The 15,514-nt window shown below is 32.7% G+C and overlaps 2 protein-coding genes and 1 long non-coding RNA gene across 5 annotated transcripts; 2 read left to right on the top strand and 1 right to left on the bottom strand.

Moving 5' to 3' along the window:
• LOC107617597 lies at positions 1-5,937 on the top strand. Of its 2 annotated transcripts, XM_016319396.2 has the most exons (9): positions 1-357; positions 430-1,052; positions 1,163-1,230; positions 1,503-1,569; positions 1,698-1,852; positions 1,985-2,061; positions 3,590-3,658; positions 4,431-4,531; positions 5,345-5,937. In XM_016319396.2, the coding sequence occupies exons 2-9, from the start codon at positions 786-788 to the stop codon at positions 5,657-5,659; spliced, it is 1,119 nt and encodes a 372-aa protein (XP_016174882.1). In that variant the 5' UTR covers positions 1-357; positions 430-785; the 3' UTR covers positions 5,660-5,937. The 2 variants fall into 2 exon arrangements, with proteins under 2 accessions (XP_016174882.1, XP_016174881.1); XM_016319395.2 differs by having other exon boundaries at positions 1-1,052.
• Positions 4,185-5,634, bottom strand: LOC107617598. 2 transcript variants are annotated; one of them, XR_002354013.1, is made up of 2 exons: positions 5,338-5,633; positions 4,185-4,554 (listed from the first exon to the last, which is right to left on the bottom strand). It is a non-coding gene; the product is annotated as an uncharacterized LOC107617598 (long non-coding RNA). The 2 variants fall into 2 exon arrangements; XR_001614991.2 differs by lacking the exon at positions 4,185-4,554 and adding an exon at positions 4,739-5,259 and having other exon boundaries at positions 5,338-5,634.
• LOC107615219 (keratin, type II cytoskeletal 1-like) lies at positions 10,038-13,381 on the top strand. The gene is made up of 3 exons (XM_016317317.1): positions 10,038-10,148; positions 11,319-11,456; positions 13,205-13,381. The coding sequence occupies exons 1-3, from the start codon at positions 10,038-10,040 to the stop codon at positions 13,379-13,381; spliced, it is 426 nt and encodes a 141-aa protein (XP_016172803.1).

The raw sequence follows: 15,514 nt of genomic DNA on the forward strand, positions 1-15,514 counted from the left end.
GTTCCGGACATTAAGGGAAAAAAAAGGAGAATTTTATCCTCATAAAATACAATCCCCCCCTCTTTCTCTGTCTTCCTCTCTTACGTTGGACCGTCTAAAATTTTTTGTTCCGATCAGATCCTGGAAAGTATGATTGTTTTGGTTTGGTGGTGTGTTGAAAAGGATGGTGAGAGGGGAAAAGCAACCGAGGCTTGACAGGGAGGAAAATAGAGAAAGGGAGTAGGTGGTGTCGCTGCTTGCTGCTGCAGCTGGGCAAAGGGGGAAGAAGTAACCGCAGTCTGGTAGGCGATGGCTAACACGGTGGCGCCGTCAAAGAGTGAACCACAACGGTTATGAGTCTCGACGATAGGGAACTTGGTAATGAGCTAACGACTAGTATTGAATGATGCTGATGGCTGATAATTGACAAGGGTACTTTCGGCATTTCAGTTTTACATCTCAAACAAATCTCATTTTCCAGCTACAGTCCTACTTATTCAGCTGAGCCCACTCCCTTTGAACAAGAACGAAAAGTCAAAATCACGATCCTTCGGTCCTCCCTACTCCAATTCACTATATTCCACATTTTTTCCTTTTTTTGCTGAATTCAAAGCCGCCATACGATACAAATTTTCATTGTTGTTATTACAACATTTAAATAAGAGAACACAACAAGCACAACTAAATCCATTTTCATTATTATTGCTGTCATTATTATTACTATTATTTTCTTTTTTTTGTTGCCTTTTATTTGCTTTGCACAAACTCACGTTGTCGTGAGTTGTAACGGATAGAATCAATAGAAAATGGTTCGGGTACTGTTTGTGGTGTTTGTTTTTGCATCCTTGGGATCGTTCTTGTTTGGACGAGTTGACTCGCACGAGGAATCGGGTGAGTGGAGCTGCGAGTCGAACTCGGAGATCCGAGTGGAGGCCGAGTTCAGACCAGGTGTTGTTACACTTGATGGACATGCCGACGAATGGAAGGACATTGATTACTCGCAGTTCCGGCTTCTCCCCGCGCTTGACCCCGATGATGATAAGGAGTTCAAAGGTGGAAAAATGACTGTTAAGGTCCGGAACTTTTTTACATATTCAGAATTAATTTAATTTAATTGGATTGGATTGAAGTTTCTCTTCTTTATTTTCTTTCAATTCATATAGTGATTATGGATTTGTTGCAGAGTTTGCATGATGGCCACGATATTTTCTTTCTGGTGCAAGTTGATTCTGATTATGCTTACTCTAAAGGGTAAGAAAGTTGCATATACTCAAATTTTTTAATTATAATTTCTTATTATTTTCATTTTGTTATGCGTTTAAATCTTCATTCTAGTTAATGAAGTTTAGATTGTAGTAGTTCCAAATGATTGCTTTAAGGAATAGTTGCTTATGTCATAGAGTGTCCGAGCTGATTGGAAAAGAATAAAGAGAATATTTTGAAAAAGAAAACAAAAAAGGAATCTGTTATGGATTAATTTTCAACATACTTTTCTTCAGTTGGTGTTTATTTTTTTAATGCAGGGAAGGCAACAAATGTCCTTCTGTAGCTCTCATGTTTCAAATTGGTGAGGATGCCACTTATCATAGAGTAAGATGGTGCAATTTGATAATGTTCTATGTCATTCGAATTTTCTTGAAGCTTTGCTTCTTTCTTTTTTTGTTTTTGGAAGAATTTTTTGAAACATTAAATGATAAATTGTGTTGAATTGTTATAAGATGGGTGGTTGCACACAAGACTCAACCTCATGCACTAACAAGAGCTGCAAAGGTCATGAAGTTGACATTATGCACTTTTCTATTGGAAATGCTATTCCGGGAAGGCTTTATGGTGGTAATCCCCTAGACAATGGGGAAGGAAATGGAGGTGACAGGTGATGAATGATGAATGGCAAAATTTGTTGACTTTCACTGCATCAGTTGACATTTTTCAGATAAGCCCGACTGTAGTAGGGTTCCCTTTTTGCCTGTTATGTTCATTTGGTTTCCTATATTTTCTGGTGCAGGTTTGGTCACTTGGTTGATCTCTATTCCTGGAATCCACACTGTAGATATCTCGATGGAACCAGTCCTTCAGGTCCTGGTAGGTATAAATGTATCTCACACTAAGTGGGAGTTGTATGTTTATTTAAGTAGTAAAAGCAACATGAAAATGTACTAATGAATATTCAAATAGAGTTCAAAGCTATTGGGCAGAAAATATTCTTTTATCTTTTCCACTTAATAGTTCACTTCATAATTTGGAAACCTGAGATCCTCCGCAGTCTAGAGAACTGGCTGAAATCTTGAATTTTCTCTGGTCAGATTATGGACAGTTCAGTATACAGACATTATGTATGAGCATGATCATTGCTTACATGACTTAACTCTTGTTCACTAACCTTAAAATAATTGATACTTGTGCCATCTGTTCAAGTATTAATGTCTTTTTTCTTAATCCTCTTCACATGCTTGGTACATGCATCCGGTTACAAGTATTGTCTTTTACCCTTCAAAGGTTTATCTTCCTCACATGTATTTTCTACTGTAAATTATTTAGTTTGTTTGTCTATTAATATTCTTCACAAACTTCAGATTATACGTTAATGCAAATAGAATTTTCATTTTTAGCCAATAAAGCCATGCACAAGGAGGGGTTATTCATTGCCTTAGTTTATCCATGACAGATTGGGATTTGCATGTGATGTGACATTAACATCCTGAGTTACTATTTAATTGTTTGTGGATAAGTTTTGCTAAAATAATCTTTGTCCCTTCCTCATTTAAAATTGATGCTGCTTCACTAGAAAATGTGATCCCTAAATGATTATGTAATGATGCACTATGCAGTGATTGGATTTTAGCATGTGTACGATGTCTTTAATTACTTTAAGGGGGCTTTATGCACATTTGATGAAGGGGAAGCTCCAAAATTAAGTCACCTATTTGTGTAGTTGAGGACAAAAAGAGTGAGAATTAAGTATTTTCTGTTCTAAGATTACAACTTTTGAGTGCATAACTCAGGTACAAGTGATAATTAAGTCAAAAAATGGCTGACTCAAGATTTACAAGTACAGTTGTAGCAAGTACTAGTAGGGACCACAGTTGATGAATCTTAAGACTCAACACAATAATAGCAAGCAGTATCCATAGTATTTGTAGTTACTGTCTCCATCAATTCATTTGTTTGTCTATGTGGGTTTTCATAAGGCATCACATACTTTCTGGCTGAAGTGCTTTGTGAGGTATGAAATAAAATATAACTTATAAAGCTTCGTAATGCAAGATGAGATGATGTTGTTTTCCTTTTCTCTACAATATCATTATTTTAATCATGAGTATGTTTGAATGTGTTGGAGGATATTATCCAGAAATTTATTGGACATTTTGTCATTCCATCTATGCTTTTGATTTGAGACTAGCAAATATCCAATTGCTTCCGGTATTTAGGGTAATGTGATTGTGATTATGCATTTCTAATCTCTTTTCGGAGTTCGAAACTTGAAACTGAAAGGAAAGATATTTCCTACCACAAAATTAGATTTCTTAATGTGTTCTTCCCATTCATTTGTTGATAATTTTCTGTTTATATCTAATTTTGTATTAAAGGTTGATCTTTTGTCCTTTTTCAGCTAATGACTCTAGTGCACAGAATGACTGGAAGGGTGTGTGGTGGCATAGCAGCTTTACTGTTCACTCAGGTGAGTAATTCTTTTGGAGATTCAAAATCAAATATATTGTCCTTTTTATTACCTTTAGTTGAACAAAATATCATAGTTCAAATCCTAATTCAGACCGGCAGTGATAGGAGCCCTAAAACAATACTTTTTGAGTTTTGAGTTGAAGTATACCAAGTTATATCAATATATATTCATGAATTGAATGTTTCATGTATGTGACATACACTTTGTCATGTATGACCCTTGTGAGATATTGCTAACTACACTTTAAACGTTTATTATACATGTAACACCACTTGCTTTCAGTAATGTGTGATTGCTGCCATCTGGCAGATTAATCTCCCACTAACTCCCAAAAGTTAAGTAATTGTTAAAAAAGGATATCCAGCTTTATTGTATATTGCTCCTTGTTGTGAAATTATTATTTTTTTTATATTTATTTCATTAATTTATATTTGTCCCAAGCACAGTACAATATATTTAAATGGACCATGCTACATGACACAAGGTTTACATATCTCGAATCCGTTACCTGAAATGATGGAAATTGAGGGAGATGTAAACCAGAGGATTCGAGATTGATATATGAAGTGGACGAGTACGTTGAGTGTTGTTAGACAAGTACCACTCAAGGAAAATATTACCACATGTGTTTGTCTATATATCTATTTCTGGATAATTAAAAGCCAACAAGAGAATGAACTGAGTGTTGCAAACAATGATGAACTGAGTATTGCTTTTGTTGTTGTATCATTTTGTTCTGAATTGTTGCTTACAAATTTTTATATACCAGGTTTTGTGGAAGATGAGAGTCCATATGCAGAGGATGGGAAAAAAGGCACATACATTTTTGAATTTTCTAGGCCTTTGAGGACCATGGATCACCTTCAACAGGTTTGGACATAGAAACCAATATGCTGCATTCAGAAAATTTATTTGCTTAAAGATTGCATTGATCTATCCATATATTCATCAGTTAAGTTCTGCATCTGTAATTTTCTTTTCCATTAACCTTGCATATCTGGAGTGTTATTGTTGGGCTACATCTGAGTTTCATTATTTATCAATTTTGGTTTATGTTCTTTCACAGAGGACTCCAAGTAAGTTAATAAACTCTGAAACAACTTTGGTTTTGGAAAACAAATATGGCCTTGTTCTTAACTTCCTAATTTAAGAATGCTTTTATGCAAACTTATGCTTTAGACCATGCCCTTTCTTTGTGATCTGCTGGTTATAGAAGCAGTAGTCAAATTTAAGGATATATTTGGGAGTTCTATGAAGAGTGGAGAAAAGAATGGCTAGAATGAACAAGATCATGCTAGTCTTTTGTTTGGTTGTTTAACATTGTTTATGATAGAAGAAAATGACAAGAATTATTTTACGAGTGTGTTCCTCCTTGACCACCCGATTTGGAGGGTCGACAAATAGAGTTTCTGGATGGCAAGGAAGGGACAGGTTGCCCCTCACAGGCCATGCCACTCTTCCCTCAAAAGCAATACTTCAAAACATGGTTTCGTTAGCTTTGTGTCTTTCACTCCTTATCTCCCTTCATTTACATTCTTCTAAGCATAGCCTAACTCTGTCACTTCTCATTTGTATATAATAACTCAGACAACTTGAATCTGAGATATGATTGTCTTATCAATGCTGTAGTAGTGTCTCTTGGATAGCAAGTAAAATGATAAAAAAAAAAAAAATACCTTGCAGGATGTGCAATTTACCATTGGTGCAACCAGTATGATGTCCGTTGCATTCTGGTATCCAGAAAACGGTCAACCATGGCATGGTTCCGGGCACTACTCGATCAGCTGCAATTGGGTTCCCATCGATATATCTATCGGCAGTTCTTTGCATGGAAGTTCAGGATCAACAGGGTCAAGTACTTCATGGAGTATTGCCAGTGCCTTCTCACTAGTACTATCAGTAGCTGCACTTTGTGTGTCTGTTTTTGTGACCTATCGTGTTTTCAATAATAACAACAATGTTCCCTTTACACCTATGGTTTCGATGAACAACCTTTAAATACAGTCCTAACATTTTGAGATTGGGATTGTACTATTCATTGAGCTTGTACTGGATAGGTTTTGTACTATAGAGTACTTTTTCTTAGCTCCATTTTTTTAATGTAATCAAGCATATTTATTTTAGGTGGTGTCAGAAAAGTGTTAATACATTTATCTACGTTGTGGAGCTCATGTTGGTTGTGCCTAGTTGTTGGCTTGTTGCACTCAAACTCTCAAAGGACCGTTTGCTTTTTTGGCACTCGTTCAAATTATAAAGAAAACTATGGTTTTATCTTATTTTATTTATGTCATTAACTACTAATATGTGATTGAGTGTAGCAATTTGAACGGTGTGCACTATAGTAGTTATTGACCATGAAATGATAGAAAGATCCTTAAATTGCTACAACGGTTTTATTTCTATTCGAATTCTGCCTTGAATATAACAGTCTATTGACCAGCAACAGCAGACTTTTAAATAGAAACTTTTAAATAGAACTTAGGCTGGGTTTGGTAAAGTTTTTTTTAAGAGAAAAGCACAAGTACTTCATTTTGCATTTAGTAAATTAAAAAGTCAAGTACTTGTACTTGTGGCTTTTAAAAGTTATGGGTGCTTTTGAAAGCACCTAAGCGGGAGCTTTTTAAAGCTGGTTTGTGCTTATCAAATTTTATTTATTTTCCCGTACATATTTTCTGCTGTTATATTGCCATTGAAATCCTCATATATTTCTAACTTTTCATCCTAACCTTTATAAATTCTAACACAGTCTTCATATATTTTTTATTTTTTAACCTAATTTTCACAAATTTCAACACAAATACATCTCTATCACATATTAGGTATGAACTTCTATCTATTTATATTATTTTTTTGTGCGTTATTTTTGTATTTTTTCAGTAGATCTATTATGTTTGTTTGTTTTTTATCTGTTCTTTGAAATGTGAAGAGGTTGACTTGGTTTATGAAAACCAATCATAAAATTTTTTGGATGAATATTAGTCAAAAATATAATAATATTTATTATATTTATGTTTATTATGAATTTTTTATTTTAAAATTATTTTATTTTAAAATATTATATAAAATTTTAAAGAATTTGAAAAAATAAATTATTCTCCGTTATAAACACGTTCATTATAATTTTTTAAGTTTTAAAAGCTGTTTTACCAAACATAATTGTGGTGCTTTTGCTTATTAAAAGTTATTTTTAATTTAATTTTACTAAATACAAGTGCTGCAATTTTTAAAAAATTGTCTTTTAGAAGACAACTTTCATAAGCCACTTTCAAAAAGTAAAAGCTTTACCAAACCAAGACTTAGATTCACAGTGAATTTGTCATTGGCTTGTTGGATTAGGAAATACCCTGGACAACTAAAAATGATATGACAATGAATTAATAGAAAAATCCTAAAAAGTTTCTTAAGTAGTATGAAAGTGAATTGATAGAAAGATCCTAAAAAATTTCTTAAGTAGAAGATTATCTGTGAAAGTTTGTCAAATAAATTTGATAGAAGTTGGGAGTTATTTTCACACTTTTTAAGGTTATTTTCATACTCTTTCAACAGCTCTTATTTTGCTATTCCTAAAAGAGAACTAGTGTATGTTCCCGTACACTGTACGGAATAATTAATAAAAATATATAATTTTTTTATTAAAAAAAATAAACAAAAGATTATTGCTATAAATATTTTACAAAGTTATAATTAAAATCAAAATTTAATTATTTTTAATGTTAAATATTAAAAATAATTAGTATTTGTCTTAACCGATTTGGTACCTAAGTAAGTATTAGAGTTTCGAATTTCGCTTTGTGTATGTAACAACTCATTGGCTGGCGGCAGACCCTTAACAAATGGAGCTTCAATTCGTGGAGGATTAGTTCTCGACCTGCCGAGTTGGAAAATACAGTGAAAGAAAACACTAGTATTTGTCTTGAAAGTAGAACAATTACTTATGGAAATTTGCCTTTGTTGAAATTTAACTGTGACGGTTTTACTTATTGGTATCATATTCATTCATGAAGTCAACCAATATGATCAATGTTATTACCGGTTAAAATTTTATATTTTATGACATAATTTTCAAGCTTCTAAACTTATAAACTTATGTCATTAAAAAAGCTATTAGATTGATTAATATTTTTTGGTAATATTACCAAAACACCGTAGTTGAGTATATTAAATTGTGTAAAAAGAAACTATAATAACTTTTGTTATTCAATATATAATTTATTCTATTGAAAAATAAATTATTATTCCTAGATTGGAATATATTTTTTTCCATTTTTATATCATTTTATTTGACAATAATTGCCATTAAAAAAATGAATGACTACACTATTTTATAATATGATGATATGATGTATAAAATAATTTTTTATTTTAAAATTAATTCTGGTTAGTTAAAAAAATTCAAAATATTTTTTTACACAAATTTAAATTTAAATTTGAATTCAGAATTGATTAACAACTCACCTTTTTATGTGAATGATTATTATTATTCACTTTTTCAATAAGATAGTAAATAATATTTAAAATTAAAAAAAAAAGATAATTAGAATTTTTTTAGTTTGATTATAATAAAATCTATTATAAGTATACTTAACTTTTATATATACTAAATATAATCATATTTAATAGTATAGTATTTATTACAGTAATGACTCAAAATATTAAATCAAGTGAGTAAGATCAACCTAGGTCTATTGTTAGGATCCTAAATTCGAATTAGATTCATTATCTTAAAACCCGATGCAAATAAAGTTCACGTGTCCTATCTCAAATCGGCTTAAATTGAATTTTCGTTGTTAGTTAGATATAGTAATAGATACTCGTGTGGGTACAGCAGCAGATCCCTTTTTCCGTCCTTCGCTCCCATTTAAAAAAGAAATATCCCCCATTTGCTCTCCATTTTCGTTGCAAGTCCCCCTATTTAATTATCTCCTTAGCGAATACAGATACCCATGATTATTTATGGATATTCTTTAAAAATTTTTGAAAAAAATAACAAAAAAAACTATAATATAATAATAATAAAATAATCAATTAAAAAAATCTTTAAAAATAGAAATAACGATGACACTTCGAATAATTAATTCAATAAAATTAAACTTAAATGAATAAGATGATTTAATTAATTATACAGATAATAGTATATTTATAAATATTAATAATAAAAATAGTCTCACTAATGTAAATGACCAATACAATAATTATATGAAAAAATAAATAATTACATAATTGCATAATTTTTAAGATCGTATATGATTGAATTTAGTGGACAAATTCAAAAATATGTATACGATAATGTCCTAATATTTTAGCATACTGCACATCATACTATAATTTTATATATCATATTATAACTTTAAGTCAGCTCCTTAAACACATAAAGTACACATAATAAAAGAGAATATTACAAAACAAAATTATAGTAAAATTATTTAAAAATACCGTAAAAAAGACACATATCTTTTGTTAATCAAAAGTTAAAAGGAAAAAAATATGTGCCTAATAATGAACAACTAAAATAGGCAAAAATCTTTAAAAAAAATATAAAAAAAATAAAATGTATAAGTAGTGATAAAAGAAATAAAAATTAAATAAATTACAAAAATTGTACCCTAAACACAAGAGAGAGAAAGAAAGAGAGAAAAGAGAAGAAATGAGTAAAAAACACATTATGATTTCGTATAAATAAATGACATTGAAAAAATAAACTAATTAAATTAATTCATGTATTTCGTTATCATGTTTATTATTTACTAAAATAATTTGATATTTACTCCGATCAAATCAAATCAAATAATTAATATAATTAACTAAATTAATTAATTGGTATAACTAATTGTGAAATTTGAATGTCTAATCAAATTAATTAATTGATATCATTAATTAGTTATAATTGATTTGCTTTACAAAATTAAAAGAAATAAATCGAGGAAACACTTTTAGAAACATGTTATGTTAAGAAAGTATTTAAAAAATTTAAAATCAGATTTTTAATTAATTATTTAATAATTATTTAAATTTAGATTTTAAAATTTAAAAATTAGGATTAGTAGTTAAATCCGTTCGCATTACATTACGTATGGTAATTCTAATATCAAAAATTCAAAATCACTGCGGGATAACCCCTTCCTCTCGTGCCACCGCACCCTCACTTTTGTCATTTCCCCCACGACAACCGTGCCCCGCCGCCGGAGGAGACTGCCCACACCACTGAAGCCAGCCCTCGTGCACTTGTTCATCTGTAGCAAGGACGGATCCATCTGCAGCCACACCCATACCTCCCCTTGTCGCTGCAACACCCGTCGGACGTGGCCACAACCACGCGCCAACGCCGTCAGAGCCTCACCGTGAATATAACCTTTTCCTTTCCCTCACGTAACCGTGGATGGAGTATGCTATGGGTGAAAAAATATGTGATGCACCATCCTCAATAATCAATGATACCTCTATGCTTTCAAATGCCAACTGCGCTGTATTGGAGCAACAATCCAATCTGGTAAGAATTGAAAGCTTTGTGTTCAATGCGAATATTTAGTTTCGTACAAAAGGAATGGTTTTTGTTGGTGCAATTTGATTATACTATTATACTGCAGTAAATTAGTAGCTCCTACCACTCATGGCATCTAATAATGCTTTTAAAATAATTTTCGTGTGCTGGACTATTTTTTGGCATTGTTTGTTACCCTTTCTAATCCAGAAGCAATATAATACTTATTAAAAGAAGAAGTAGTATAACATCATTGAGGAAGTCCGTCATGAATATCAATAAAGAATATAATGTTGTGGTTCTCTATTTTTTATGCTTCCATTAAAATCATAAATTATATTTTATATACAATGTATTTGACTGTGTATTAATTTTTTGTGGATGTGGTGGTTAATATAAATTGGAATTGATAACAATTCCCATGAAAGGTTTACGATAATATATTTTTTTTAATCAAAGGCCGTTTAACCTATAAAATTAGCTATATATTTTGATTTGTTGTTGTATGTTTTCCGGATGATTGTTTGGAGACCTCTATAAATATAGAGTTGGATTCCGCGCGTGAGAAAGAATCTCTAGGAGTTGGTGGTTTTATATCTTTATTAAACTCGTTTGGTAATAGCTAGTCTGTCTTGGCTTTACTCTTGTTACATGCACATGGTATGGTTTTTCGGTTGTTAGATGGTTGATTTATTTTAATTTTTTCTGAGTTTTTTTTTTTTTTGCTTTGGATTATTGCATTAAGATATAAGTAAGTTATCACGGATATATCCTTCATTATGAACTGTTGTTGGATGGTTATTTTTATTCTTAATGCGGATGATTATTTAAGTAATTACACTAAATTAAGCTTAATGTTCAATTCAGTAGATATGTAGTTGGTTGTTTTAATGAGTACTTGGATGATTATGTTAATGGATTTGATTGAAGGGTAAAAAACTTAACATTTTTTAGGGATGTTCAGTTTCATACGGTGCCAGATGGTTATTTTACATGATTCTCTGGATGGTCGTTTTGTTTGGCCTTGTAACTAAATTGAGTTTAACAGAATGTTCGACGTTTTAAAAAAAATAAATGTCTCTATGTCCTTGTGACTCTCATAACATTATCCTATGCATTACAAATGAAAAATCCATATAAGCAAGCAGAATATGCTTCATGCTCACTTCTGTATTGGAGGATGGCGCTGCTTCGGGAGGGAAAACCGGCGACGACGGCGGAGGGGGCGGCACGCCGCTGCTCTGGGAGGGCGGGACGTCGCTGACCGCGAAAGGGGATGGCGCTGCTTCGAGAGGGGGAGGCGGTGCTGAGATTTGGGTTACCTAGTTGCCGGATAGTTGTCGGCGACTATAAGGGGAGAGGGGGACTATGAGGCGCAGAGTGGGTGTAGGTAGCAGATGGAGGGTGACAGTTCTGCTAGGGTTTGGGTGTAGAGACCAGATGGTTAAAATTCAAAAAATAAGGGGGGTAAAATTTATTTTGGTACTTGAGTTAGGGTAAGTTTGTTTTTTAATCATCAATGGGCCATAAAATCAGCCCATTGTACACATTGTCAAAATTCCTCATTGTCTCCCTAGCGGAGTTCTTCCTAAAATAATTAAGGATGACCAAAGTTCAACAAAACTAATATGAATTACAAATATATAGCAATACCCATCAGGGATGTGAAAAATCCCAAATGCCCAAATACAGCCCAAGAGATTCACGATTCGACAGATTTGTGCCTTAAAAAAATTAACTAGGATTTTGGACGACATCCTGCGTTTGAGTGTCTGTTAACTTGGGCTGCGTTTGGGTTCATAAATGGAGTAAGACATAGACACAAATACAGACATTAAAGATATAGACACAATGAAACACAACTTTTAAGTGGTTTGGTAAGTGGTAACTAAACACAGAGACACAACAATGAATTACAACCATATGAAAATTTCAATATTACCCTTATCACAAATACCATCACCCTATTTTTTCTCCACTACTATCTAAACTACCACCACCACCATCACTTCTCTATTAATAACTCTTAAATTAATAAAAAAAATTTATAAAAAAAAGAACGACATAGATATAAGGCTGCATTTATTTTTGGAGACAGGACACAAAGACATAGACAGTGAATATTTAAAAAGTGTTTGGAAGCAGAGGCATAGACACTGGACCATTGTCTCCGGAACGGTTCTTTATTTTTGTGTCCACTTTTTTATGAAGGACAATGATGGACACAGAATTTGAGAAGGTGGACATGGATTTTTTTTATGAAAAATTTTTTCTTTTTTGTCCATAGATATTTTTTGTTATTCCATTGTTACCCCTTCTTATTTTTCTTAATTTGAGCTTCTTTTATGGCATCGTTGATCTCAGAAAAGTACTCTCTTCTCCCTGTCCATTCAATTTTCTATCTCTGTGTTCTTTTTTCTCTCTTTTTTCCCAGGTACTCTTTTCTTTTTGCAGAATTTCTTACTTAGCTTGATAATTCCTTTCTTCTTATTGTTCATTCTCTTCTCTATGGTATGCTGGAAGTTTACTCAATGGAAGCTTAATTCACTTTTCTACTTACGTTACTTTGTTTATTCTTAATTTTGTTACTTCAATACCATTTTTACCTTGTTGGTTCATAGACCAATTCTTTTTGTAATCCCCTGTACTCTCCACGTACTCTCATTTTCTATTAAATTAGTTTATATTTAATGTAAAAAATTTGGAATCACATGGTTATTTTAGTCATTTTGCATAATATTTTAGTCTTGTCCATGTCTATCCAAATATAATAAGGACATTATATTATTGTCTTGTACATTGTATTCAAACACAATACACTAAGAATAATTTTTAATGTATCTGTTCTATTGTCTCTGTTTCAGTGTCATCTTCTGTCATGTTCACAAAAACAAACGCAGCCTAATAAACATCAATCAAGATTCAATTAAATAAAAAATTAAATATATAATTTTTGTTTTTTTGTAAAAAAAATAGAAAACTAAAGGAGGAGATACAGTTGGAAACAGAGGTGGAAGTAGAAAGGCAAATCTGGCAGGGTGCAATGGTTAAGGCATTTCTGGTAGAGGCAGCACACTGATTCTAGTAGAAGTGGTTACATCAGCGGTTCTGCAATGCCAGGAGGCAGCAGTGGTGGTTCTGGCAAAGCTGGCAGCAATGGTAGTTTTGGCAGAGGCGAAGAGAAGAGTTCTGCAATTTTGGAAAAGGCGGCGGTGGCGGATCTTGAAAAGGCACGACAGTGACGGTTCGATCCGCTAAACTGGGAGAGGAAGCAGTGGCAAGTCTGACAGAGGCAGTGGTAACGATGACTTTGCGATTTTGAGAGAGGCAGTGGTGGTGGTGGTGCTAGTAGAGGTGGCGGCAACGGTTTTGGAAGAGAAGCGGCAGCGATTTTGGCAGAGGAGCAACAATGATTCTTGTAGAAGCATGGATTCAAGAAGATAAAGTGGTTTGGAAGATAAGAAAGATGAAGAAGATGATGGTGTAGAAGAGATAAAGTAGGGAAGAGGCTAGATTTAGGAATTTTATAAATTGATAAGGATAAAATTGTCCAAACATTTTATTATGAATCTGTGTCTACCTTTAAAAATCCATGTCTCACTTTTTTAAAGAAACACAAATTACATGTCTCTAGTGTGTAAGTGTGTGTAACTGTGTCCATGTCTCTGGTAGACTTGGACAGCAAACAAACGTTGCCTTGCTGATGTGTTCAGATAAGTAAGACATGTCAAGTGCAGGGCAGTTTAGTCCCTAACTCACGTGGCCAAAATGACGTTATATCATATGAGAACATAATGATGTCGTTTTGAGGAGGACATTTTCGTCCCCATGTTGGACGCCAGAGACACGAAACATCACCGTTTTAAATGGGGGACCTATCTAACTGATAAAGTATTTTTTGGAGACCTATCTGACTGATAAAAGTATTTTGGAAGACCTATCTGTTTGAAAAATGATTGTATTGCAATGGATGATTCTAGTTAAATGGATATGAATGAATTCAATGGTGGCGAATTAGTATAAAAGAAACACAGTATATATCTAAACCAAATATGTTGTTTCAATATCATATATCCAAATGCTAACATAACAGAGTATCAAAATATTGTATTCAAATAAGTTGCTAAGCTTAGTAGCAATATAAATCAAACTAAACAAAAAAGGTCTCCTTCAAGGCACATTGACCTAAAGTAGAAAGACGAAAAACATTAAAAGTGGAGGTTTGTTTCCTTCATAATTACAAAACATGGTCTTATCCCCTCCACAATAAGTTTCATACTAATTCAAGAAAGCCTCATTTCTTCTTAAAGAGGTTTAGACTGGAAGTTGGAATGAATTTGAACATTCTGGATGCATGCCACTGCTTACAACTGTCATTGTCTCAACACTAACTCTCCCTTGAACCTTGGGCTTAACTATTGTCTGCTTTTGATGTCTAAAGGGTTGAGGAGTCTATCTTCCCTTGTAGAAATATAAAATTGTCTTCATATTATTATTAGTTTGGAATATACAATTTTCAACTAAACATACACATGAAGGCATTTGCAATTAGCATACCATGAGATTGATTGGAACATTTTATGTGACATGAGAGTGAATATTTTCAATTTGAGTGACATGAGAGGAAAGATTTACATTTTGCATGCTAGCAGGTCCAGATGTATCAACTTGTGTTTTCAAAATCACAAAATATTGTCTATGAATGGAATTTAGGCTAATGTAACCTTTTATTAGTCAGATAGGTCGCCCCAAAAAACACTTTATCAATTAGATAGATCCCCCCTTTAAAACGGCAATGTTTTGCACTTCTGGCGTCTAACTTGGGGACAAAATTGTCCTCCTCAAAATGATGTCGTTCTATTCTCATCTGATACAATGTCATTTTGGCCACGTGGGCTAAGGATCAAACTGTCTTGCGCTTGACACGTCTCTCTTAACTAGACACGTCATCAAGTTAACAGACGCGTAGGACGTCGCCGTCAGTCTTAACCGGGTCAAACTGGGTTGGAGACGTATTTGGCATATAACAGAGAAAGTCAGGTCCAAAATTCTATTTAAATTTTCTTAAGGGCAAATCTGTCGGATCATGAATTTCTTAGAGACTTATTTGGGGTATTACTCTAAGTTATAACTCAACTCAATAAATAATGTCGAGATAAAAACATCTAATGAGTAATACAAAGGTTTTTCTTTGTTTTTCTTTTTAAATATAGTTTACAAACACCCTTGTTTCAGTGCCTTATTTGTTTTTCTTTACACATATTCTTTCTCTTTTTTGATGTTTTTTATTGTGCTTTCTTATCTTTTCTTTAGCAATATATATATATATATATATTCACAATTTTTAAAAATAAGTTATTACTTCTGTTTTAAAA

Source organism: Arachis ipaensis, chromosome B09 (assembly GCF_000816755.2).
Source record: "Arachis ipaensis cultivar K30076 chromosome B09, Araip1.1, whole genome shotgun sequence".
In the NCBI taxonomy this organism is placed as follows: domain Eukaryota; kingdom Viridiplantae; phylum Streptophyta; class Magnoliopsida; order Fabales; family Fabaceae; genus Arachis; species Arachis ipaensis.

What these genes read in the sequence shown, in the direction of transcription:
- LOC107617597 (XM_016319395.2), top strand. Translation starts at nt 786, where the DNA reads ATGGTTCGGGTACTGTTTGTGGTGTTTGTTTTTGCATCCTTGGGATCG. An exon ending in AGGATGCCACTTATCATAGA is followed by an intron (nt 1,570 to 1,697) that starts GTAAGATGGTGC and finishes AATTGTTATAAG; the next exon opens with ATGGGTGGTTGCACACAAGA. An exon ending in CCATGGATCACCTTCAACAG is followed by an intron (nt 4,532 to 5,344) that starts GTTTGGACATAG and finishes AATACCTTGCAG; the next exon opens with GATGTGCAATTTACCATTGG.
- LOC107615219 (XM_016317317.1), top strand. Translation starts at nt 10,038, where the DNA reads ATGGAGTATGCTATGGGTGAAAAAATATGTGATGCACCATCCTCAATA. An exon ending in TGGAGCAACAATCCAATCTG is followed by an intron (nt 10,149 to 11,318) that starts GTAAGAATTGAA and finishes TCTGTATTGGAG; the next exon opens with GATGGCGCTGCTTCGGGAGG. An exon ending in GAGGCGGTGCTGAGATTTGG is followed by an intron (nt 11,457 to 13,204) that starts GTTACCTAGTTG and finishes CATTTCTGGTAG; the next exon opens with AGGCAGCACACTGATTCTAG.